A 27,867-nucleotide genomic window follows, 5' to 3' on the forward strand; every position below is an offset into this window, starting at 1 on the left:
GTCCTTCTAGCACAAAATCGCCTCCCACTCACGGAATATACCGTTATTCGTACTATATAACTGGATGTGAGAACCTTCACAAATAGTGGAATTTGCGTAGATGCCAATGACTCCTGACGGACTGACATCGCTAGCCATTTAGGAAATTACTCTGTCATCAACATGTTGTTATCACTGCCCTGTTCCCAAAAATAAATGAACACCTTCACATTCCCAGCACACAGCTGAAGCTTTCCTTTAAATCTTATTAAATCTATATGGTATTTTCACTGTTCTAATATTGGACTGCATCACTGAAAGACAAAATATTCCTTACAGTCAATCGATTAAAATCCATATCATATCTAACAATCGAAGTGGGATTAAAACAACACTGAAATACAAATTTTTCTTTGTTTCCTCTTTCACTTAACTGTCAGAACTCTATAGCAAAACTGAAAACTTAACATGTTATACCGGTTTCAAATGATATATTTTGCACCTTCAAGAAAAAAAAAATTTCAAGGGAAAGAGCCTCCAGAGTAACATTTTTATATTACTGTGAGCAACACATACACTATGTGATCAAAAGTATCCGGACACTCCCAAAAACATACGTTTTTCCTATTAGGTGCATTGTGCTGCGACCTGCTGCCAGGTACTCCATATCAGCGACCTCAGTAGTCATTAGGCATTGTGAGAGAGCAGAATGGGGCGCTCCGCGGAACTCACGGATTTCGAACGTGGTCAGGTGATTGGGTGTCATTTGTGTCATACGTCTGTACGCGAGATTTCCACACTCCTAAACCTCCCTAGGTCCACTGTTTCTGAAGTTACAGTGAAAAGGAAACGTGAAGGGACACGAACTGCACAAAAGCGTACGGGCCGACCTCGTCTGTTGACTGACAGAGACCGCCGACAGTTGAAGAGGGTCGTAATGTGTAATAGGCAAACATCTATCCAGAGCCCCACAGAGGAATTCCAACCTGCATCAGGATCCACTGCAAGTACTATGACATTTAGGCGGAAGGTGAGAGAACTTGGATTTCATGGTCACAAGCCACACATCACGCCGGTAAATGGCAAACGACGCCTCGCTTGGTGTAAGGAGCGTAAACATTGTATGATTGAACAGTGGAAAAACGTTGTATGGAGTGACGAATCACGGTACACAATGTGACGATCCTATGGCAGGGTGTGGGTGTGGCGAATGCCCGGTGAACGTCATCTGCCAGCGTGTGTAGTGCCAACAATAAAATTCGGAGGCGGTAGTGTTTTGGTGTTTTCGTGTTTTTCATGGAGGGGGCTTGCATCTCTTGTTGTTTTGCGTTGCACTATCACAGCACAGGCCCGCACTGATGTTTTAAGTACCTTCTTACTTCCCACTATTGAAGAGCAATTCGGGGCTGGAGATTGCATCTTTCAACACGATCGAGCACCTGTTCATAATGTACGGCCTGTGGCGGAGTGGTTACACAACAGTAACAACCCTGTAATGGACTGACCTGCATGGAGTCCTGACCTGAATCCTATAGAAGACCTTTGGGATGTTTGGAAAGCCGACTTCCTGCCAGGCCTCACCGACCGACATCGGTACCTCTCTTCAGTGCAGCATTCCGTGCAGAATGGGCTGCCATTCCCCAAGAAACCTTCCAACACCTGACTGAACGTATGCCTGCCAGAGTGGAAGCTGTCATCAAGGCTAAGGGTGGGCCAACACCATACTGAATTCCAGCATTACCGATGAAGGGCGCCACGAACTTGTAAGTTATTTTCAGCCAGGTGTCCGGATATCTTCGATCACATAGTGTAAGTTTCTCATCACAGGAAGTAATAACAATTTCACGTCGTCACTTGCTAATAAGTATTTTTAGGATCACTTGTTAATTACCTTGCAATTTTAGATAATTTTTTTGCATTACGATTTTGTATGTATTCATCGTTTCGTAACAAGTCATAGGAGTGAAGGAACACTCTAACAAAGCATAGCTGCAGAACAGCTTTCGTGTCAAGCGGAGTTTGTACTTTCAAATGATAAATGTTGTTTGTAATGGCTTCAGCAAATTTTTATAAGACCACTCAGTTGGTGACATTTTTACAATGAGGTTGTTTCACATGTTTTAGGTCCGCCAACTGCTTGACATCTATAGGTGACGGATAGTCCATACTTAATTACAGAGCTACTCCATGTAACAGTCGAAGCATTGAAACTGCACTAGGTAATCGCCAATTTTAGGTCTAGAATATATAAAAGCATGTCATTCTACCTACATTTGTGGTTACTTTTAATTACGATCAAGTGTGACCAGCATAAACTGCTCTATGAAATTTTCAGAGACAAAGAATTCGTATCAGATTGATATATACCATGTCAAACATTACAGCTGAGATGGTAACAACTGCGCGGGTAATTGTTCGAGTTCGTTCAGCAGTGTTCCTTTGTAGGCTTTAACTTATAGTTAACTGCGAGTACATTTCAAATAGTACACCATCGGCACTTGCTTACGACGGAGGATACAGTCAAAATTATAATGAAGTTAATTGCATATACTGATGACCTACCGGAATCTACATGAAGTTGAACTTGGTGAATTGAGAAATGTTGCTTTTATGTGGGGCTAGAGGAAGGGAGACCCACTAAAGCCAACAAAGAATTCTGATGACTTAAGCACTCTTTCTGAAAACTCTGGTGACTTCAACACTTGAAACAATAATGATCCTCTTCCAAGCGATACTGAATAGCTGAATTTAAATTTGGAAATTTGTGGTGCTGAGTTCATCGGTCCCTAAGCTTACGCACTACTGAATCTAACTTAACTTAGGCTAAGGACAACACACACCCCCATGCCCGAGTGAAGATTCGAACCTCCGACGGGGGGAGCCCCGCGAACCATGACAAGGCGTGGCTACCTCGCGCGACTCTGAAATTATCATTTGTTATTTATTTTATATGTAAATTCTGGTTCCATGCTTTATTTCATTTGGGGTTGGATTCATAGCTTCCTCCGCTAAGGCAGCTGGAAACTGGCTCGCATTCTTTGGAATGGAATTGAGAAATTAGACAAAGTCTGCTTGACTGACCTTGCTTCAACAGCAACACATAGCAGATGGAGTGTGGGTAATATTTTGTTCGCTGCATCAACAAGCAGTGTCAGCTTTAATTACATACAAATCTCGGCGTTTGGGATACAGATGATATTTCTGATGACCATCTCTAGGGCTAACTTATAATATTCCGTATACTTTCCAAAACACTAATACAGGGATATTACAAATGATTGAAGCGATTTCACAGCTCTACAATAACTTTATTATTTGAGATATTTTCACGATGCTTTGCACACACATACAAAAACTCAAAAAGTTTTTTTAGGCATTCACAAATGTTCGATATGTGCCCCTTTAGTGATTCAGCAGACATCAAGCCGACAATCAAGTTCCTCCCACACTCGCCGCAGCATGTCCCCATCAATGAGTTCGAAAGCATCGTTGATGCGAGCTCGCAGTTCTGGCACGTTTCTTGGTAGAGGAGATTTAAACACTGAATCTTTCACATAACCCCACAGAAAGAAATCGCATGGGGTTAAGTCGGGAGAACGTGGAGGCCATGACATGAATTGCTGATCATGATCTCCACCACGACCGATCCATCGGTTTTCCAATCTCCTGTTTAAGAAATGCCGAACATCATGATGGAAGTGCGGTGGAGGACCATCCTGTTGAAAGATGAAGTCGGCGCTGTCGGTCTCCAGTTGTGGCATGAGCCAATTTTCCAGCATGTCCAGATACACGTGTCCTGTAACGTTTTTTTCGCAGAAGAAAAAGGGGCCGTAAACTGTAAACCGTGAGATTGCACAAAACACGTTAACTTTTGGCGAATTGCGAATTTGCTGCACGAATGCGTGAGGATTCTCTACCGCCCAGATTCGCACATTGTGTCTGTTCACTTCACCATTAAGAAAAAATGTTGCTTCATCACTGAAAACAAGTTCCGCACTGAAAGCATCCTCTTCCATGAGCAGTTGCAGCCGCGCCGAAAATTCAAAGCGTTTGACTTTGTCATCGGGTGTCAGGGCTTGTAGCAATTGTAAACGGTAAGGCTTCTGCTTTAGCCTTTTCCGTAAGATTTTCCAAACCGTCGGCTGTGGTACGTTTAGCTCCCTGTTTGCTTTATTCGTCGACTTCCGCGGGCTACGCGTGGAACTTGCCCGCACGCGTTCAACCGTTTCTTCGCTCACAGCAGGCCGACCCGTTGATTTCCCCTTACAGAGGCATCCAGAAGCTATAAACTGCGCATACCATCCCCGAATGGAGTTAGCAGTTGTTGAACTTCGTCCTGAAGTGTCATTGCACTGTTATGACTGACTGATGTGAGTGCATTTCAAGCACGACATACGCTTTCTCGGCTCCTGTCGCCATTTTGTCTCACTGCGCTCTCGAGGCAGAAACCTGAAGTGCGGCTTCAGCCGAACAAAACTTTATGAGTTTTTCTACGTATCTGTAGTGTGTCGTGACCATATGTCAATGAATGGATCTACAGTGAATTTATGAAATCGCTTCAATCATTTGTAATAGCCCTGTACAATTTAGGATATTGCATGTAATAAATAAAAACAATGTGTCACAGAAGGAGGGAACGGTGGTACATAAAACGTTCGCGTAAGCAGCAGAACTGCAGAATAAGTCAGTCATTTTATTTTTACGGAGAAACCTACTAGGAAATTTCGTCATTATGAACGTTTCAGTAGGGGCAACATTCCCGAAGAAAGTAAACAGACGAATGTCATTAAAATCCTAGATCTTAGAAATCAACACCACCTTCCTTGGATCAAAATGATAAATGGGTGCTTGTATTGAATGACTTTTGTACCGCTCATAGTTGAATAAAAAAATTTGAAGAACATGATTTCGTAATAACAACACAATTACAAATAAGGCCTTTAAATAAAGAAAGTAATGCTGGAATTAGATTGTTTCTTTCGAAAGACTGAAATGAAAGAAGCCACAAATCTCATTCAGCCATGTACAAAAAAAATGGTTCAAATGGCTCTGAGCACTATGGGCTTAACATCTATGGTCATCAGTCCCCTAGAACTTAGAACTACTTAAACCTAACTAACCTAAGGACATCACACAACACCCAGTCATCACGAGGCAGAGAAGCCATGTACAGATTATTGGTTATTCTGCGTGAATTAACAACGAACTTATTGCTCTGTTTGGCGAGGTTGATGCATGAATACTAATGTACAACTTATTGTTGGGGAACTGAGTTATGAGATGAAAGTAAAATGGATTACCTGACCAACGCTTTATCAAAAAAGGTATGCAGTACAAGTCTCAGTTTGCACCTGTTTACATATGTTTCAAATGTCGACAGCAGACTCAGTTCAAAATGGCAGTACGAAAAACGTTCATCTGCCACACGTGTATCGTCGATCAGTGCACAGAGATAACAATTAGCATTCCGTCCCTGGTAGTTTCGACAATTTTGTATTACACCCGTTGAAAGTTAGAATTTTCTACATTTCTTCTCTGTGAATGTATGGTCCTTGTCTCGGTAGACGAGCTCGCTAACACACGTTAGTTTAATGGTGCCCGATCTGCAGACGGCCGATTGTAGAAGATATGTTCATTTGACCGGCAGGGAGAAAAACGTGGTGCTGTGCCTGTCCTGATTACAAAACTGAGCGCTAGATTTCTATTCTAATTTTCAAAACTCGCCGCTGTTTTTCATGAAGTGAAGGCATATGAGGTTGTTGATGGCAATGCGATAGCCGGATGGAAAAGTTAACTTCAACGTCCTCCTAGATGCTGTTTGAGTGGAGCAGGCTACGTATCGGCACCCTGATTTCAAACTCCACTATTTATTTACTTTTATAGTCACAAGTATCAAAACAAACGACACACTAGAACGTGCAAGCATCCACTACAGCCACCTGCGAGGCACAGATTCACACGTGAAGCACGATAATGAGAAAAGAAGAGAAACTCCACAAACACCAATGAAATTGGGGCATGACTATTGCCTTTAAATTATTGACTGGCTAAAAATGTGTGGTACCTTTTGCTTGACAGTTTCTCAACAGGTTATGTTGCCTCATTAAACTCAGAGTTCCTACAAAAGGATTCTACAATTAATGGAACTGGTTCCTTTGGCTACATGATTGGATATGTCCTTTCAGCCTAACGGAGACCACAGACATCATAAAGAGACAGACGAATCAAACTTATCAAATCCTCAAAGCTTGTTCCGTCGCAGGCAGCGTATTCATTAGTCACCATTCTCTCCAGTTCGTATTCGGGCAGACTTATTTATGAAGGGTTAAATCTACAGAGCAAACATAAACAAAAGTGACTAATTGCTCGCTCGAACGTTAAATATTGCTACCTTCAGAAAAGGACACACAGCCACACGTAGCATTGCGAATTAATTTAAAAAATTCATTGGGGTTTGTGGTAAACAATCTGAAATTTTGCAGTTGAAGTTTTCCGGACTCTTTTTGAATCAATAAATGCATCGAAAAATCAATTTGTGTATCTAACCATTTCTTAAAAATTTTTATGGGTATCATTTGTACAGCTGTTGCTCTGTACTTACCGACAAGACGAAACAGGTTTAGTGAACTTACTCGAGGAAAATTTTCCGTACAAACACATAATAAAATATCTACTGTTCGTCTTCGAGCACCTGTACAGCTTCATTATCTGTTATAAGCGCCAGTTGCCATATTATGGCAACCGTGAAGATAGACATCGCTTTAGTAAATGTAATCGCGGTGTGTTTTCCAAATCTTTTTGAAAATAATTACAGACGGCGAGATAGGGAGCTACATAGTGGATCCATAACTCTGCTTCTCTCGTGCCGTGTACGGGCTGCAGAGGTTGGCGAGAGGAACGCGAGAATATAAAGGCCAGTTGTAGCTGAGACCAGGCGCGTGTCATTCTGAAGGATATCTGGTTGGGAGACTCGTTCTAAACGAAATGCGCATACATTACGTCTGTTAACTGATGCATAAATATTGTGTGCGTTTATTATTCGTTCTTAAAACTTTTATTAATGTTACTTTATTAATTTGATTGTAAATTACTAACAATGTTGGGCGGACAACGAATTATCAAAGGGGGATCGGTGTGCAATATACAGTCACACTAAAGCTGATCGCTGTTCGCGGGTATTATTTCACGAAAATAATCTGCGCCGTTGTTTGACGCTTAATGCTTCGGGAACCGTACAAGTGTAATTAGGTGGTGCAGATAAGACAACTCTTTCTATGGCACAGGAGCACGATAAATCAGTCAGAGAAATTGACGTACGTTCCACATGGAAAGGAATGACTAACACTTATGTTGTTAAATAATGTGACTACAGGTTGCCACCCGAAAAGAACAAACTACTTTGCCCTCACATCTTCAAAATGTAGTTTGTACTGTCTTGAGAGTACCTATACTGTGGCTCATATATGTAGACTTCGCACTGATTACACGTCTGATGAAGGAAGGAGTATGTTTAAATTGTTTCTGCAGCAACGTTTTTCTTCCTTACACCTTTACCTACACAGGTTTCGACACCTTTCTGTCATCACCAGCGGGCTCTTAGTTTATCTGATGTCTGAAAAATCAAACATAGATTTGAAAAATAGCAATTATTATGTGCTTGAAAAACATAACTGTCGTTTTTAAATTTGTTTTTAAATTTTCAGACATGAAACACTGTAATTATGGAATATAAACTCAGAAAACACGTATAGGTGAACGTGTAATTTCCTATTATTGGAAAAACCATTGGCTTTCCCTCCAGTGATTAATTCTGCAAACATCGATGTTAGAGAACAACACAACTCAAAGGGGGATCATAGCTCATGGAGGCAGAGTTGAAGGCGCTCATTTAATTGCAAGTTAAGGATACTGCTCAGACACTTTTATTTTGTACAGGAAATTCAGTTCTATTGCGGAGATACGGTACTGCTTCAGTCTGACTGCAAAGAAACTGGCCATTGCCAGGGTTAAATGAGGTGCTCTGGCAATAGCCTAAAGCTATTAAGGGAAACCATGAAATTTCTAAATCGGAATGGCACGTTACGACTTAAATGTGGCCCAGCCCGAGGTGACTAATCACTGTTAGCACAAGCACTTTAGCCTAATAGAGAAAAGATTGATAATGTATTTTTGTCGACCTACCATTGTGCCTACCATTGTGACAAGTGTTTGCAGGAATAGCTTTACTTTGTGATACTTGACAGACTGATACAGCCAGATCCATGCCTACTACACACCGTAGGCTTCCGTAATTTCTTCGTTTGTGTCTCAAATCTATTCACGCGAATGCTGGAATGGTTTCTTAAAATACCATGGACGGTTCATCCCTCCCGTCACTACCACTCCTACAGTCCTTTTCGAGCACAGACAGCGTTCTGTATAAAGTGACGCCATTGTTAATACGATGAAGTCTCACCTTCCTTAAAATTACTTGATTCAAAAGTCCTTCCATTCCTTTCTCCTTCCTATTACGACCTGGTCCATTTACGGAAACTGAGCAGTGCATCGTCTGAAGCATCCTGACCAATGTTATGTACTGATCTCCTTTCGTATTGTAACTATTACAATACGAAAAACTGGCAATGACAGTTGATTTCATCTTAGAAAACTAGACGTAAAACAGATCTTGGTGGGGCAGTGATAAACCATTATATTCCGGAAGACTGAGATTTAAATCTTTGTGCGACCGTGCGATTTACTTTTCCCGTGGTATCCCTGAATTACTTCAAGTAAACCAATTCCTTCCATACCTCCTTCCCATATTTTTTCAGAAACTTACCTCAAGCAGTTTAGAATGTTATTTCTCATGTGACTTCAAAAATTGTGAAGTAATGGTACATAATTCTTAATTAGTTTCAAAATCGTATGGTGAAAACACTGCCCTTAATAATGTGTAGAGGATACGAACACGTAGAGAAATTCAAATTAGAGCAGGCTACAGAATGACGAAATTTTCCTGATACATCCGAATGGACCATTCATCCTACAGAATGTCGCCCATATCCTAGAGTATAAATCGAGGAAAGCGTATACTATAGCAAATGTTATGCTTCAAGACTATTTACGTTGCGTTAGATGTGCAAGGAATCCAGTTTATTTGAGCATTCGGATGATGTTTGGAACTTCTTGTCCTTTCCCTCAGCAGTTTGTCATGTGTCATTATGGCTCTTCCAGATTTTTTTTTTAAATTCTGACTTTTAGATGCATCTAAAATAACTGGCTTAGGGTTTTTAACTGGTTTTCTTACTACTAACCTATAACAAAATTGAGTCTCCATAATTACATGACATTTAACCGTTTTGGACAGCTCAGTGACTCGGACGATAACGACAGATTGCAATCTTGGACAAATTGCGACAGCCCACTAGCCAAATGAACATATTAAACAGAACTTCTCGTTAGCGTTTCTACTACAATGACTCTCCATTAATTAACTGTTCAAAGATTCGAGCTCTGCCGGTGACTTCAATTTTTTGGTTCTTTAGCTGTCTGAGGTCCTTTCTTATCCACCTGCAGTGGATACTCGCAGTGCCTCAGAGACTGCTAACGTCTAGAGAGGTCTAGAAAAGCACGGGAGTAATTCAAGGCAAGCAACATAACTCCACTAATCCCCAGTCAAGAGAGGTGATGCAACTGATAAGGCACAGGAATAACATGTAGAAGGAAGGTGGTTCAATCTCCGCTACGATTATCACGATTTAGTTTAGCGAATGCCAGATGCTTCTTTACTGACGAAATGATCATGTACTTTGAAAAATATTTTATGTAAAACAAACATCATTTCTCAGTGTTCAGGTTAAACAGATGCTAGATTAATTCTTCATGAATCCCTTACTGTAATATCTGTACAAGGACGATGAAGTCGTTAGAGACGGAAGTATCTGCACAGAGGCTTCAGTTTAATGATAAGTTCTCAAAGCACAGAAGCAACTTTATAATTAATACTTTGCATTAAGAGCTACATTAATAACAAGAAAAACATCTCAAAAATAACATAATTAATCTGTAGAAACAATTACTATTTCTTTGAAATCAGTACTATGACTATATTTTCAGTAAAATACCACTGAACTTTGGATTACTCAAAAGGCAGGTTGATACAAGTTGTCACATTCTTCTCTAAAAACAAAGCTTGCGTCTTTGTAAATCAGCCGAATGCCCGTTTCAGATTTTCTTTATAAATTCATTTAGCTTCCGCCACTCTTAAAAAAACTATATTTCAGTGGTTTTAAAACATCCTTATGTCCAGTAAATTCTTCACTTATTCTGTCCCTTTAGTATTTGGTCCAATGCCTTCACTTATTCTGTCCCTTTAGTATTTGGTCTAATGCTCGTCTTCGCCTTGTGGAAAGGCAATTTAGATTTCAGAACAGTCCAGTGCTGAAACATAAAAAATAAAACATAATACAATCAATGAAGGAAGATGTGTAATAAAAGTAGGAATATTTCAGAAGTCTTCTGTCATAAACAGAGCGTTGAAAGAAAAAAGCCAGATGAGGATGAAAAAATGATTGTTCACTGTAAATAGTTTCAAACGGATGTGATTAGTAACAATGCCTGAAATATGTATTTTTACACTTACTCTGTAATTTGGCTTAGAAACAGAGCAAGCTGTTTCTGCATAACGGAGACGCACTCGGCTATTTCTTGGTTAGAGAATTTAATAATCTGATTCAAACTGAGATATTCTAAGACTGGCAGGTACTACTAGATTTCAGTAGTTACTATAATTTTAAAATTATTATTCGGGTGTCAGATTTATGTCGTTCCATGATTTTCAAGATTTACGACCTCTCTTTGCCATGAGCGCTTTGAGCCAAGTTGTTGATAAGATCGCTGCGCTAGTTTTGATTCTAGCTCGCCACATGCGCCTGGCTCTGTGAGAATGACTCGTACCGCAGTAACGCTAGTGCTGAATATAAAAATATATCATTTTAAAATACGACACCCTCAGCCACACCTTTCGCAAAATTTATACCTGGTGATGTTAACTGTGCCACAAGCTTATTTCGTTATTAATTACAGAGTGACGTTACAGATTATACCTGCATGCACTGTTGTAGTACCCTATGAAATATTGCATGTAAGTACATAAATAAGTACGATTACAGCAGAACGAAATCATACAAGAAAAGATATTCCTTCAGTCATGATGTTCTTTTAATCACAGTTAATCTTACAAGGCAAAAAGAATTTATCAGATGGACTAAAACGTTTTATATGTTCATGCACTTGAAATCGTAAAACAAAAACTGGAAGTGAGATATTAAAGCCTTGTTGCTAACATAAGGAAAATGAAAAATAAAAAACACACTTTTTTGGCTCTGGCTATAAAAGTCGACAGCTATTAGTAATGTATATTGATCACGTTCAGAATACCCCGAATCACCAAGTAAACTTGATTGTAAATAAGTCCTTTCCTCATAGGTACATTCCCATAAAGAAAGAGTTCCTCATTTCCTTACATGTATGTCTTGTCTTTCAGAAATCTTGAGTGGCTTATGCGATAACAATAATGACAAAGATGACGACAGAGGAATGAAAGGTAAGTTTCTAACTGTAGGTTTCTATTTTTATCGCATATTAAATCAAAAGAGCCGCTTTCAAATTTCTGCTAATAACTTACTTACAAGTAATTTCCATGTAGTTACAGTGAAATGTATGTAGCAGTCATTTATAACAGTAACGATTTAGGTCACATTACTAAATTGACCATTATTTTATTTTAAAACTCCCTCATGGCAACTATAAGTACTAGAATTTTTCACTATAGTTTCCATTCGAAAGCAAGGACCATCGTATGCACATTCATATTCTATAAGTAAATAGTGTTTACTGATATTTTAAGAGCTATGTTATATTCGCTGTAGCTATTCATGGTTCACCAAGGGACTGAAGAATGCGTCTTTGCAAACTTCATTAACACAGTTGATCAGTATTTGAACTTGCCGAGAAACTGTGTTGCAGTTACGAATAGTCGGTCTTAATGAAGAATTATCTACCAGCAAAAATCGAGGTGCTTTATTTGCTCCAACCGACAAACCAGAAAGTCAGTTCATTCCCTGCATCGCAGTGTGCCAAAGAGTTAATTCAGCAAAAAGCAAAATTTCTACTTTATTCCAAGAGCGGCAAGTATACACTCAACAGTTACAAATAAAATACGGATCGACTAAAAATACAGTAAACGTTAAACACTTAAATAAGTGCTCAAAACAATATATATTTTAGTCTTAATTGCTTCTCATCAGTGTAATAAATTATGTGCTTTTTCAAGAAAACAATGTTCGACGTAGTGACATGCATAGCAACAGCTTTCATTGCTACAAACCTCCTATAATTCCTCGCCATAACAAATTATGCAGTACCTTTCATTCAGTAAGGCGGCTGAAAGAAAAGTCTCTGCAGCAAAAGCTGTAATATTATCACTCGTATTTAATTTGCTACGCGAAGATCTGCATGCGCTTGTGTATCTACAGATAACTGCAATTGTTACTGTCACATTTGTGCTCAGAAGTAACACTCGAAAAGACGAACTGTGATACTATAGTCCAGTTATCTGTTCAGACACGTGACGAGTCACATCGGTAAGGAACTGGAAAAAAAAAACAGGAAAACGAGACTAACAGTAGTGAGCTGTTGTTACAACCGGGAGAGAAACGCAGTCCGTCCCCTCCATGTTAAATTTACTCTTTCCTTCTGCGGAATTAAAGTCACCTCACCGCTAAGTTGTAAAGACCCTGTTTCTATGACGCAAAAATAATTAGAAATGTATGTAAACAACTACATACGTGTGTCCTCCTCACGTAATTTTTAGGCAAGTTACAAATTCATAGTATTCAGAAATATAGAAGACGATAAGCCTGAAATTTCTCAGTAAAGAGCGCAGTATGCACTTACGTTTGTGAAAAATGCGACACGAAGATGGATGTGTATGACTGTACAAATGTTCAAATGCATGTGAATTCCTAAGGGACCAAACTGCTTAGGTCATCGGTCCCTAGACTTACACACTACTTAAACTAACTTAAACTAGCTTATGCTAAGAACAACACACACACCCATGCCCGAGGGAGGACTCGAATCTCCGGCGGGAGTGTATGACTTTCGAACTTAATTCCACGGATTAGTGTACACGAACATAATGACTTGGAATTTAGGAGGGCTTGGATATGTTTCTGTGGTATCCCCCTCCATGTGGTTTCAAATGTGTGTGTGTGAAATTTTATGGGACTTAACTGCTAAGGTCATCAGTCCCTAGGCTTACACACTACTTAACCTAAATTATCCTAAGGACAAACACACACACCCATGCCCGAGGGAGGACTCGAACCTCCGCCGGGACCAGCCGCACAGTCCATGACTGCAGCGCCTTAGACCGCTCGGCTAATTCCGCGCGGCCATGTGGTGTAATGGGAGTCCACAAAACATCAGTATATGAAGTTGCTGGAAGGATAGGCGCTATTTCTGGCCCAAAAGTGTGACCATTTGACTTCAAATTGCCAATGGAAAGCTCAGGGTGTATCCAATTGGCGGCCTCGTCCAAGACGCTTGGCGTCGGGACTCCACATCGCTCAACAACTTAAGCTGCCAGACTGCGATTACTTTAACAGTGTCTATCATGATCGGTATAGGACAGATTAAATACTACAGCTTACAACTCACCACCCGAGTTCATCGCAGTCTGACTCGTTTTTGGTTTCTGGGTAATGGGAAGCACAACCACAGCATAGGTATCACCAGTACGACCCGACAATGCAGACAGATCTATACGCTCCAGGTTCGTAGTAACGTTGTGGACGATGCTGCACAAGCCGTCACAGACGTGTAGACAAGACAGCGGACATCACGTGGCTGTGGACACATTATGTGCTCTGGTGCCTGCTCATCACAGAGTACGATCCTCGCCTGTCCACCGATTCTACTCACGCACCACTGTAGTAGCAGCACGCTCTCTGCCAGCTTAACCTTCACAGTATAACCAATCAGCTTTTTGAGGACCGAATATTTTATCCCGTTTTAATCCCCTTAAACATTATGTCGCTCCCTCTGATGTCTACGGGGCATGCTGTCACTTGACATATTTTTCCAGTTTGCTTTTTTAGCTCCTCACGCGCTGAAGTTGATATAACACTCAGCTCTCGATAAGAAAAGAGAGGAGACTACACGTGGATCATCTCTCTACAGTGTTGTTTTCATTGCTGGTACACTAGCTTACGCATCCTCCGATTCTCGATTCATTCGGACCACTGTTATCAAGTATTAGAGTTTTCACAACCATTAGTGTATAACATGCGACACATTTGCTCTGTAAAGAGAACTGGCTGGTAAAGAAGTGAGCTTAGCAAAGCATGAAAAAGTTTCATATTACGAATATTGCTTAAGTAACATTTGCACTGTTTCTATAATTTCGCGGCTATTTGCCAATCACTTCTAATGGGATGTCTATTCCATACTTGTTTCTCACACAATACTCATTGTTTTGCAACTTAGTCGGTGTTAAAAGTAGTTTATTGGCCATTAAAATTGCTACACCAAGAAGAAATGCAGATGATAAACGGGTATTCATTGGACAAATATATTATAATAGAACTGCCATGTGATTACATTTTCACGCAGTTTGGGTGCATAGATCCTGAGAAATCAGTACCCAGAAGAACCACCTCTGGCCGTAATAACGGCCTGATATGCCTGGGCAATGAGTCAAACAGAGCTTGGATGGTGTGTACAGGTACAGCTGCCCATGCAGCTTCAACACGATACCACAGTTCATCAAGAGTAGTGACTGGCGTATTGTGACGAGCCAGTTGCTCGGCCACCATTGACCAGACGTTTTCAATTGGTGAGAGATCTGGAGAATGTGCTGGCCAGGGCAGCAGTCGAACATTTTCTGTATCCAGAAAGGCCCGTACAGGACCTGCAACATGCTGTCGTGCATTATCCTGCTGAAATGTAGGGTTTCGCAGGGAATGAATGAAGGGTAGAGCCACGGGTCGTAACACATCTGAAATGTAACGCCCACTGTTCAAAGTGCCGTCAATGCGAACAAGAGGTGACCGAGACGTGAAACCAATGGCACCCCATACCATCACGCTGGGTGATACGCCAGTATGGCGATGACGAATAGACGCTTCCAATGTCGTTCACCGCGATGTCGCCAAACACGGATGCGACCATCATGATGCTGTAAACAGAACCTGGATTCATGCGAAAAAATGACGTTTTGCCATTCGAGCACCCAGGTTCGTCGTTGAGTACACCATCGCAGGCGCTCCTGCCTGTGATGCAGCGTCAAGGGTAACCGCAGCCATGGTCTCCGAGCTGATAGTCCATGCTGCTGCAAACGTCGTCGAACTGTTCGTGCAGATGGTTGTTGCCTTGCAAACGTCCCCATCTGTTGACTCAGGGATCGAGATGTGGTTGCACGATCCGTTATAGCCATGCGGATAAGATGCCTGTCATCTCGACTGCTAGTGATACGAGGCAGTTGGGATCCAGCACGGCGTTCCGTATTACCCTCCTGAACCCACCGATTCCATATTCTGCTAACAGTCATTGGATCTCGACCAACGCAAGCGGCAATGTCGCGATACGATAAACCGCAATCGTGATAGGCTACAATCCGGCCTTTGTCAAAGTCGGAAACGTGATGGTACGCATTTCTCCTCCTTACACGAGGCATCACAACAACGTTTCACCAGCCAACGCCGGTCAACTGCTGTTTGTGTATGAGAAATCGGATGGAAACTTTCCTCATGTCAGCACGTTGCAGGTGTCGCCACCGGTGCCAACCTTGTGTGAATGCTCTGAAAAACTAATCATTTGCAAATCACAGCTTCTTCTTCCTGTCGGTTAAATTTCGCGTCTGTAGCACGTCATCTTCATGGTGTAGCAATTTTAATGGCCAGTAGTGTAATTTGACCATTTATGCTATTTTTCAATGCCTCGTAATTAAATAAAGGTATTTGGGAGGAGAGTTACTCTGAAGGTGCAGTGGAATAGAATGAGACCTTTCGTCAGCTGCCTTTTTAATTCTTAGATTATAGAGGTTTTAAGATTAATAATTTGTATTCTTAAGGACATTTCGTATCTGCTATACATCTAGGAGTGTCTTATTGTCATTGTAAACTGTAATGAAAACTATAGGTCTGATAGAGTTAAATTTTCCTTGAGACATACGAGTTTCAACTTTATCTACGATAATGACAGAAGCTGAAGAAACGAATTAAAATTTGTGTTACGGCCAGGACTTGAATCCGAGACTCCTGCTTACTAGGCAGATGTTCTCTCCCTAACACAAACTTCAATTCAGGCACTAAGAAGGGAAGAAAATAGTCTGAAGGCGTGAACTGAAGTCTGTGTTAGGGAGGAACATCTGCCTAGAAAGCAGAAGATCCAGGTTTAAGTCCCGGCCGTAGGACAAATTTTAATTCATTTCTTCAGCTTCTATTATTATCGCAAGGAAAGCGTAACCAGAAAACACTAACTCGTCTCTGCCATTCACTTAGCATACTCATCACTAGAAGACGTCGAAGATATTCGTAAAATTTCAGGTGTTAAAAATAATACTTTCCAGTTTTCTTCATCGGTGCGAAGTTATACATTAAATTCAGACCGTGCTTGCGATATTGAGAAAGCGTAACGTGGGGAACTTGTGATAACAGGGATGCGGAGCAGCCAGAATGGTGGTGCTAATTTATTATGGGCCGTGAGCGTTTGTCATGCAATTGCAGCAACGAGTTTTGACAGCTGGCGCTGGAAGACGCCTCTCACTCGCATAAATCCCAATTTCCTGTCAAAGCCGGGGCCTGCCCAGGGGCCTCGTCACTGCAGCCCACAAATAATGGCACTGTTGTCGCCGCTCGTTTCCCCGCATACTAAATACTGACAAAGTTTCTAAACGCGTTACTCACGCCATTCAAAGATAAAGTGCTCAGCATTACAGTCAACAATTGTTCCGACGGAATTTCTCCTGTAATAATTTGTTACAACTTTCATTCTCTGGAGAAAATTTTCAAGATACTCAGACCTAACGCATTCCAATCGTCATAATAAGCTATAGACGATATTAAAAGTGTGATTTTTGTGTTAGTTGACACTATACGGGCTGAAAATTATTTAAACCGACAAACGCTGGGACGTTGAACGGGACACCAACACACATACTTTTCTCTAACGTTATAATTACCTGCAAGTATTTTTTAATCCAGTACGGGGCGCAATCGCTCTCAGCGCTCCTGCAATTGTGCATAACATGGGGAGAAATCCGACGAATGTAAGAAATGTTCCTCATGAGCAATCGCAGGGTGGAAATCAATATCGGCTTCAGTGCCAAAAACAATTTCTTTTTTTTAGTTACACCCGAAAAACCGAGCTAAGTGCCTCTTCAAATAATGTGAAAGTCAGGATAAGCACTACGATCATTTCCAACACCGCAGATTAGGCCCGAAAGACAGTATGAGCGATATGTGCCGGCCCATTTGTGAGACTGGAAGGAGGTCAGAGTGTCAATACCTAATGAGTTTGTAAAACTTACGGAGAATGCGATACCTAACAGTAATTTGTGGTTACTACGCTCCAGTCTGAAGACTTTATTATTTTATTAACAACGAAAATAAATATTTACAAATGTAGTTGGAACCAAGTGATAAAATTCCACGTGGTGTCGTCAAGACGAGAACATCGTTTAACAAGCTTGAAGACTGGAGCACCTACAAGGTTTTCAAGAAAGGGATTACCACTGACATAATAAAGAACTTTGGTTTACCGTCGCAGCAGTGTAAAAGCAACTTGTCTGCTGAAAAGAAAAAAATCTGTAACAGATGCTGTCTTAATTGAAACTAGCTAATAGAACAATTTTCGAACAGTTAATCTAGTAAAATTGCTTTGTGCCCTATAAAATTAAAAGAAGGATTAAAAATAATTTAATCAAGGGATCGTATATCTGTAAAATGTATCGCTAAAACGTTTATTATTAATAAAACCGATAAATGCTTGAGATTTCTTTCATTCGCACTTGACTCGTGTTTGCCGATACCTCTATGGCATGTACACTCCTGGAAATGGAAAAAAGAACACATTGACACCGGTGTGTCAGACCCACCATACTTGCTCCGGACACTGCGAGAGGGCTGTACAAGCAATGATCACACGCACGGCACAGCGGACACACCAGGAACCGCGGTGTTGGCCGTCGAATGGCGCTAGCTGCGCAGCATTTGTGCACCGCCGCCGTCAGTGTCAGCCAGTTTGCCGTGGCATACGGAGCTCCATCGCAGTCTTTAACACTGGTAGCATGCTGCGACAGCGTGGACGTGAACCGTATGTGCAGTTGACGGACTTTGAGCGAGGGCGTATAGTGGGCATGCGGGAGGCCGGGTGGACGTACCGCCGAATTGCTCAACACGTGGGGCGTGAGGTCTCCACAGTACATCGATGTTGTCGTCAGTGGTCGGCGGAAGGTGCACGTGCCCGTCGACCTGGGACCGGACCGCAGCGACGCACGGATGCACGCCAAGACCGTAGGATCCTACGCAGTGCCGTAGGGGACCGCACCGCCACTTCCCAGCAAATTAGGGACACTGTTGCTCCTGGGGTATCGGCGAGGACCATTCGCAACCGTCTCCATGAAGCTGGGCTACGGTCCCGCACACCGTTAGGCCGTCTTCCGCTCACGCCCCAACATCGTGCAGCCCGCCTCCAGTGGTGTCGCGACAGGCGTGAATGGAGGGACGAATGGAGACGTGTCGTCTTCAGCGATGAGAGTCGCTTCTGCCTTGGTGCCAATGATGGTCGTATGCGTGTTTGGCGCCGTGCAGGTGAGCGCCACAATCAGGACTGCATACGACCGAGGCACACAGGGCCAACACCCGGCATCATGGTGTGGGGAGCGATCTCCTACACTGGCCGTATACCACTGGTGATCGTCGAGGGGACACTGAATAGTGCACGGTACATCCAAACCGTCATCGAACCCATCGTTCTACCATTCCTAGACCGGCAAGGGAACTTGCTGTTCCAACAGGACAATGCACGTCCGCATGTATCCCGTGCCACCCAACGTGCTCTAGAAGGTGTAAGTCAACTACCCTGGCCAGCAAGATCTCCGGATCTGTCCCCCATTGAGCATGTTTGGGACTGGATGAAGCGTCGTCTCACGCGGTCTGCACGTCCAGCACGAACGCTGGTCCAACTGAGGCGCCAGGTGGAAATGGCATGGCAAGCCGTTCCACAGGACTACATCCAGCATCTCTACGATCGTCTCCATGGGAGAATAGCAGCCTGCATTGCTGCGAAAGGTGGATATACACTGTACTAGTGCCGACATTGTGCATGCTCTGTTGCCTGTGTGTATGTGCCTGTGGTTTTGTCAGTGTGATCATGTGATGTATCTGACCCCAGGAATGTGTCAATAAAGTTTCCCCTTCCTGGGACAATGAATTCACGGTGTTCTTATTTCAATTTCCAGGAGTGTAGAACGTCCTGTGTTTTTCAGAATAAAATGTTTATTTTCTTTGAAAAATGAAGGGAGCTTAAAAAAATTGCAAGAGTTGTGTGGCTCTTACTGTAGATAATAAAAAAATAGTGTTAAGGTTTTCTCATTTAAATATTTGTATCAAAACAAAAAAAAACTGAATACCGCTCAGTCAGTCTTTTAGCACTTAGGCCATTATTGTTTTCCACTCCACAATTCTTAATTCACTTCACTTACGGCGTGTGCACAGCCTGGAACCAGATGATTACCCACTCAGAGCACAGTTTTGGCAGTGGTACCTGGAACAGTGTCAAATGCATTCAGCGGTTCCGTCCTCTGTTCTGTTTACAGATGGAGCAACGTTCGGGTGTGAAGGGGCTGTAACATCCACAGTTCGTATGTTTTGGTTGATATTAATCCATATGCCACATTTACTCGCGCTCATCATTCCCAGTTCTATGTGAATGTGTGAGCAGAAGTTGTTGAGGACTTTTTATGTGGGCCATATCTCCTACCGAGGCCATTAAATGACAGGCATTATTACTCGTACAATTTCCTCACCAGAGCATTGGCAGAATTGCAGGATGACGCGCCATTCGCTACAAGACAGCGCTTGTGGTTCCAGCATAACGGGCGCCGGCACATTTCAGTCGTCCTGAGCACCGATTCTTGGACCGACAGTTTCCAGAAAAGAGGATTGGTCCTGTGCCATGGACTAATCGATTCCCTGATTTGATCGTCTGGACTTTGTGTGACGGGAGGTGTGCAACATTGTTTACAAAATCCTTGTCGAATCAGCAGAGGACTTGATTCACAGGAAAACGCATTAGAAAATGTGTTTTCAGTGTTCCGTGCAACCTCCCAGAGTTTGTTAGTTTAATTAATTTTAATCCACAGAAAACTCGCTCTACCGGTTTAAAAATCGTCACAGGAAAATGACATAAGAGATAAACATTTGTTTCTGTATTACGTACAACCTCCCAGAGTTTATGGGTTTTAAATCATTTTCACCCTGTATAGAAAAGAAGCTGGTGGCTACAGAGCTCGTAAAATTATGTCACCCGTCATATAAAGGGGTTAGGAAATCACTTAGAATCCAAACAGACACCTTCTTTCATTGAAGAACAGAATTTCGTGCCTCAGTCATCTTAATCTGTCTCTATTGAAAGAAGTAACACAATTTAAGGAACTTGGCCAAACGCGTGACCGAACGTTATCTGAGACAAGTCCAGCTTGGTACTCAGATAATGTGTAAGAAACAATTATCAGACATTATGTTAAACATAGAAGTCTCTTCCTTTCAAAGGAGGCGTCTTCCGAAAACGTAACGAATCAGTAGTGTAATTCGTAAAATCTAAAAGTTAATCGCTTAACATTTCGTCGACATAAAGGCGATTAGAGAGGTAAAACGGCCTCGACTTCGACAAGTATGGAGAAAAGAATCAGCCATAGTTTGTTTTTAAGAAACTACTCAGGCATTTGGCCTCAGCGTTTTTCCTAAAAACACTGACAAACAAAAATCAGAATATCCGAGTGGGTATCTGAATCACGCTATTCCAGACAGACTAGCTTTCGGATGGAACAGAATAAAATTTTGAAGTTCCGTGTTTATTCAGTTCACTTCATGTCAGACTCTCTGCGCATCTTACGGCAAGAACGTAATGTTGTGTTGATTCATGGTAATATTCCGGATGTTGACAGAAAAATCGAAATATAGTACTGATACTTCATTAATACTTTGGAGTAAAAGATGGACCTATTAGATAATTTCTTTCAGTTATTGTATTAGATACACCGCGAATGATGTATACACATAAGAGACGCCTCGTTCCTCTCTAACGTCTACTTAATGTTCATTCTTCGTCATAATAAACCAGAATGATGTGGTTAGTGTTTTCGAGATACTTTTCAGAAAGTCATCTGCCTCTTATAGTCAATTTTGGTACACTTTGGCAGAATTGTGATAAGGCTTAATGGTGCGCAGTCATTAGGCGTGCTTCCCGTTCTACTCTCTCTTGTCCTCGTTTTAGCCACGTACTACAACACTCTTAAAATTACTCAGATTCTTTCCAAAATTATTTTAATCTGCTTAAATACTTATTTATAAACACGTGATCTTTTTGTAGGTTTTTTGCTTTTCCTGCAGTTCTTGTACCATCATTTGCCATCTCATTTTGCATTGTTCGTTTCATTAAAGGGTCAGTTCCAACAATGACGTATAATCTCAGTACTCATTAGGATAAGTTCCTCTCTACTATTTTTCAAATTTTCACTCTCATCAAGAATCGATCTAATGGTTTCAGAACATCTAGTTGGCACGTAGCCCCTGACCTGGCCTAACTAAATTATTCAGACACGAAAGCATAACAGCAAGTGAGGTGAGCATATTCGACAAAACACAATTTGAGAAGCTGTTTATTACTTTTTCAAAACCTTTGTGAAGTTTCTCCCCTCGTATGTGTTTACCATCATCTGATATGCATATTGCAATAAAAAAAGGGTTATGGATTAACGTCCGGTCGGCAAGAACGACAATAGAGTTGCGATAAGCAGCATGTGTTGCTTGAAGGCTTCAAATCGTCACCAGGAGACTAGCGTGATTCGTGTTATTGACGTTTGACATCACGTTGACAAACATTGAGTGATGAGCTTCTGATAAAAAACGATATGACTTTTACCCAGACGGCCGCGGTTCGAATCCCCCAAGTGATCACCCTGAGCCACTAATTCTTTTGGTCCGATACCCCGCCGGCATGACTGTAACTAGGATTGGGGCACTAACTAAAATTGGGCATTGCTGTGGAATGGACACCCGTCAGCGTATTCGTATGAAAATTTTTGCGGAATTTGTAGCAAATCTATCTCAGGTTTGGCCTGATATCAGCAACTACAAGTCCAAGGTACACTCCTGCTTTATACTTATTGGAAGTGACTTCAATAGTTTCCCGCAATTTGTCAAAGCAAATACCTGTCGTGATTTGCGATATGTCGCGAGTGTGTCTTTCCCTAACCATTCTCATTTATTAACTTATTCTCCATCTGTAACAAGCTCTTTTTGTAAGTGGCGACACACCCAGAAAGAAAAGTGGGCAAAGATGAAAATACGTTGATATAGTACTTCACTTTTCATACTTGCACGAATATGTGTGTACTTCAAAGCTGCCTTTCAAATGTATATGTGAAGAACTTAAATTATCTATTTGAGACTGACTATCATGCTTACATAGCTTAAAACTTATCAGTACTTTGTAACTGATCACAACTTCAAAAACTGACCATAGTACCTGCAGAAACCACGCTGCACCACCCGCAAAGACACTAGATGTCTTAATTTCGCCAGTGTTGCTGGGGAAGTATTCCCTTCCTTTATTTGTCGCAAGAGACGTCAGGCATACTCGTGACATAGACAGTAGCCACGTCGATAAGACAAACTGCATCCGTCATTTCACAGACGATGCTGCACAATTTCATATTCTATGGCTGCGCGTGTCATCTATCTTACCAGTAGAGGGGTCCGTGATAGCAGGCGCTGCTGCCAGATTACATCTGGACCAGGGGAATGCAAGGACGTGTGCTGGCGGCCAGTGGGACCGGTTCTAGGACACGACCACACTCAACACCATTTACTACACTGCTCAGGCTGGCCTATTTTTTTCTCCTTTTCCATTTGACACGCCTTGAAGTGACAAAAGCGACCGTGTTGTGCTTAATCAGACGACTTTATTGGTCCAAAACTTAACCCGCATGCTCTTGTTTTTCGGTCTTCAAGCGGCCATGGAATTCGTCGGTGACGATTATGTAGTACAAGTACAACCACCTGGTGTCACTAATACAACAAAACTCCACAAAATATTTTCAAATTCGTGAATTTCCTATTGCGATAACAAAATCTGACCCAAAATCCACTGACTTGAAGGGAGCGATGAGGTGCGTCTCCATGGATAATACAATATCAATTCTGATATCGGAAAGAACTGTCAGGTTATCCCTAGCAAATCCAAAATACTTAGAACCAATGAAAAGATACAGCGAAAGGAAGTATACAAGGGTGCTTTCTCATAATTTCTCAACAAAAACAAATAGAGACTCGGGTAACATAGCTGAGAAGATATTGTCGGGATAGTTGAGAATGCAAATTCAAAGTCATACAGCAAATGTCACTTGACACTGAACAAGCAATTGAGATGAGCGGGGTGATAAACAGTTGCGACAATCTTAAATGAGGTTTTCGGTGGTTCCTCTAAATCACGTGAGAGTGATCCCCAGCTAGATCCTTAAAAACGCCCAAGGCCAATTTCCTTCCCAAAAATCATTCAGTCCGACCATGTGCTCCGTCTTTAATGACAAACGAGATCAGTGGAACGTTCAACAATTATCTTCTTCATTCGGCACCTTGTCTTGTATGATTCACGACGTCACCATTAAGGTCAAGTTCTGATTTACATGACTGCACCCTCGTTCCATTGCGCTGTTTTCTTCATTGTACGTAAATCATAGTCTGGTTCCCCTATTACAATTACGAAATGAAAAAACTTTTTATAGGGTACCATGTTATACCACAGAATAATTGGAGCTTATGCATGGCTTATGTCCACAAACGATTTATAAATAAGACAATTTCGTGTAAGGTAGAATTTCTGCCTCGAAGAAATCGGTAAAACGTATTGATGAAACAAATAGTGCTATGATAGTGGGAAGTGCTAACCGGAATTCATTTTATTCATCCAAATAATACAAATATAGTACAATTATTAAAATCTTCTAAAATAAGAAACAGTCGCAGTAAAATATAACATTGAGTAAAGTCTGTGTCAAACTAATTCTGTTAAAATTTGTAATAATAAAACGTACAATAGGTATGCCTGTAAGAGGAGAAGTAAACGCTCGTTTTATGACGCAGAATTTTTTCTCTCCTGAACAGACTACAACCTTGTTATCGATTGCTTTGATAGATATTAACTAATTTATGCTATAAAACAATGTATTACTTCCCATTGCAGGTAAAAATTCTGTTCTTAAAGATCCGATATGCCGCATTGCCTTCTACACTCTTACAACAGACACTGCTCTTTTCATTTGCGAACTATTCTCATCCGGAAACATTCGAAGTAAGTTATTAAAATAAGACAATTTCCCAGATTATCTTCGCTTCGGATGTACCTGATATTGCAACTGCAACTGCGTTTGATATCATTCTGTGAGGAAATTTTAATTAATTTTGAACATATGAATGATTTAAGTTAGAAGACACTTCAGTTTCTGCCTCCGAGATAGTGAGATGCACAGCATGCGGGCGAAACTGTAAACCTGATACGGCACAGATATTCCATTACACTTGTAGTATGGTGTGGTTTTCAATGCCGTTTTTTTGCTACGAACGAATATGATGTCAGTAGCTTTTCACAACATCCACAATTCCAAGATATTCGGTACGGTTTTGTAATGGCTGTAAATTTAGTCCCAGTGCGATTTAGGTAGCGGTAGAGGGAAATATTACACTAAAATGCTATTTACCGATCGAAGTGGCGCAGTCGTAGGATACTGGACTCTCATTCTGGAGGACGACAGCTCTAATACTCGTCTCGCCTTCCAAATTTAGATCTCCCTTGATTTCCGTAAACTGCTTCAGGGGAAAGCCGGGACGGTTCCTTTAAAAGGGAATGACTGATTTCCGTACCCAGTCACAGTGTGTGCTTCGTCTGTAATGACATCAACGTGACGGGACATGAAACCAAATCTTCATTTATTCCTTAAGTGGTATTTTCAGTTTTCGTCAAATTAATTTGAATATTTTCTGTCGCATATGTTTTTTAAAAATTCCTAGTAATAATAGGAACAGAACCATCATGATTGATAGCATATTCACAAATAAATTTTGACGTATAAAGAAAGACAATACTGAGTAAACAGCTTCGTATAAACCTATGGCATTTTTATGTGGGAAATAACGCATTTTATGAATTTTAATATTTCGCTACAAAGATGCAAATTGACATATGTACGGAAAATAAGGCATTATGGTATAAAAGGTCCTATATGCAAAAAGGGCTATATCAAGCCATGTTTAATATTGTTACGTTGACATCCTCCAGGAGTCGGTATGGCTAAGTTTCGTGACACGTCAAACGAAGGTGTGATATATGTGTATCCTTCACTTCTTTGTTGGTTGCCCTTACCATTTGGAGTTATAACTGTGGTGTGAGGAATTAGATGGAATTTATTTGTTTCTGTCTCATGACAAATAGGTTGTTCGAAATAATAGAGAAACAATTTCTTGTCAGTAAGCATAACTTTCTTCCTTGAGATTCTAACTTTGCCTTGATAGAAAGGAGAAATGGATTCGTGAAGGCAATTGTACTGATTGACCAATTTAATACCTAACACAGTCTATGGCTGCTAAACCATTTAAAGTTAGTCACATGGATAGCCAAATATTCTTCCTTATCCAGCTGCAGCTGACGACATTGTAGTTAAAAAAATCTCAACATATCCAAAGCTGTCAGCATCACTCCTGATTTACCACATTCTGGAAGTTTAATGGTCAAATACTTCATCAGTGAGGTACACTCTGCCCATAAGATAAGAGGTCTGAAGTATGTGAAACATCAGATTCGCACCAATGGAAGTTCGCTCCTTACTGAAGCCACTTCGAAATTTAAAAATGATAAAAAAGGACTTCACTGCTTTGATCCCTTGCTTCCGCAAGAAGAAACACCTCTTAGGCGTATGGTACGTAAGTTCCACACAAACCTGTGATAATTTTGTGGGAAATGGTAACTTTCAAAAGTTTTAATATTTCACATCCCCTCGCAACTAATAATCCAACTCCCTAGCTGAGTGGTAAGTGCGGCTGGCTACCGTTTGGAGGGCCTTAATTCAATTCACGGTATTGCCACGGTTTTTTCCTTTGTCGGAGGAGTAGAACGGGGTCTTCTCAGCGTCACGATGGCAATTGAGGAGCTACTTAAAAGAGACGTAGCGACTCCAAGGTCTGGAAAACCGACAACGACCGGAAGAGTGGCGTGCTAACCCCAGGCCACTCTATTACGGTTCCGAATGACACCGTGGGACACAGGATTACTCGGCCACCTATCTCTGTCGCACAGTCATCTGTGTTTGAGCGTCCAGTTTCAAAACCGAGAAATGTATTATGAAATCGCCGTTAAAGTGGCACCATAAATGTCGTAGTGTGCCTAGAATTTAGTTTTGGACAGTGTATTATGAAATCGCCGATAAAGTTGCACCATAAATATCGTAGTGTGCCTAGAATTTAGTTTTGGACAGTGCAGTGATAAGTATCCAACCATTTTTTGCCCAACGCTGTTGTAACACGACATTACTTTTAGGTTCACGCGTCATCAGAACTCTGTTGACAGTTTCAATATACACAGCCGCTCGTATAAATTATTTAACATAAATCAGTAATTAAAATAAAGTTGTGTTCGAGATTACGGCATTCATCAACAAGCGGGTGCTATTTTGCATTTGCCCACAAGCAACTCTGCTAATATAATTTCCCGCAATTGTAATGAAAAATGTATATTTCTACTACTTACGAAATTCGAAAGAGTACTATATAAATGTAAATGTTATTCTCTCTGTAAAGCGTTAAGCGTGTTGTGCTAGGAGGCGCGGCGAGACTGCGGAGAGACGGGACGTGTTACCGAAGAGCTGGGTGTGGCGGGCAGACAACTTTCCACACACAGACAGCCCTCACAAGTTTCCTGACAAACATATAAACCTTCCACTACAAATCAACTCAGGAAATATATTTGCGAAAGTGACACTATTAAGTAACAGGCAGCCATACATATCTCTACATTAAGTCCCTACTGTGTATCTACCAGTGCTTACCTCTTTCCCGTTCTACTTTAGACACTGCGCAAATACACTTCGTCACCAAACGCCGTCGAACACTCGACTGGATGCATTCTGTATGACGTCAGTGTAAGTATTCGAGATGTACAAGCTTCATGTGCCGGGATAATAAACAAGAGAACTTGCGGAAATGGACTAGTGCAATCGGTAAATTCTTCCAGAGACCCTAAATCACACACATTCCACGAAGTAATATGTATAGAGCTTACATGTGAATTCTTCTACCGACCTCAATGTTAGTGTTAAATGGAATGGTCCGCGATAGCCCTAAACTCAAACATCGCTCTAGTAGACACAAGAAATTTACTAATAGGGACCACCGAACACTAAAGCATGTAGTACAAATCAGTCGTCAGAAATCCTTCTCAGCTTCCAGAATGCGATTTTCACTCTGCAGCGGAGTGTGCGCTGATATTAAACTTCCTGGAAGATTAAAACTGTGTGCCGGACCGAGACTCCAACTCGGGACCTTTGCCTTTCGCGGGCAAGTGCTCTACCAA

The 27,867-nt window shown here is 41.3% G+C and overlaps 1 protein-coding gene across 7 annotated transcripts in view; it reads left to right on the forward strand.

Annotated features, from left to right (window-relative positions):
* Positions 1-27,867, forward strand: part of LOC126470658 (nuclear factor 1 X-type) — a 597,492-nt gene that overhangs the window by 324,065 nt on the left and 245,560 nt on the right. For 5 of the 7 annotated variants that reach the window (XM_050098642.1, XM_050098644.1, XM_050098646.1 and 2 more), the window contains exon 5: positions 11,504-11,563. The exons of the other annotated variants lie outside the window; for them this stretch is intronic. In XM_050098642.1, the coding sequence (XP_049954599.1) occupies positions 11,504-11,563 (60 nt within the window). The remainder of the gene's footprint in view (positions 1-11,503; positions 11,564-27,867) is intronic. 7 annotated transcript variants of the gene reach the window in all.

Source organism: Schistocerca serialis, chromosome 3, assembly GCF_023864345.2.
Source record: "Schistocerca serialis cubense isolate TAMUIC-IGC-003099 chromosome 3, iqSchSeri2.2, whole genome shotgun sequence".
Classification (NCBI taxonomy): domain Eukaryota; kingdom Metazoa; phylum Arthropoda; class Insecta; order Orthoptera; family Acrididae; genus Schistocerca; species Schistocerca serialis.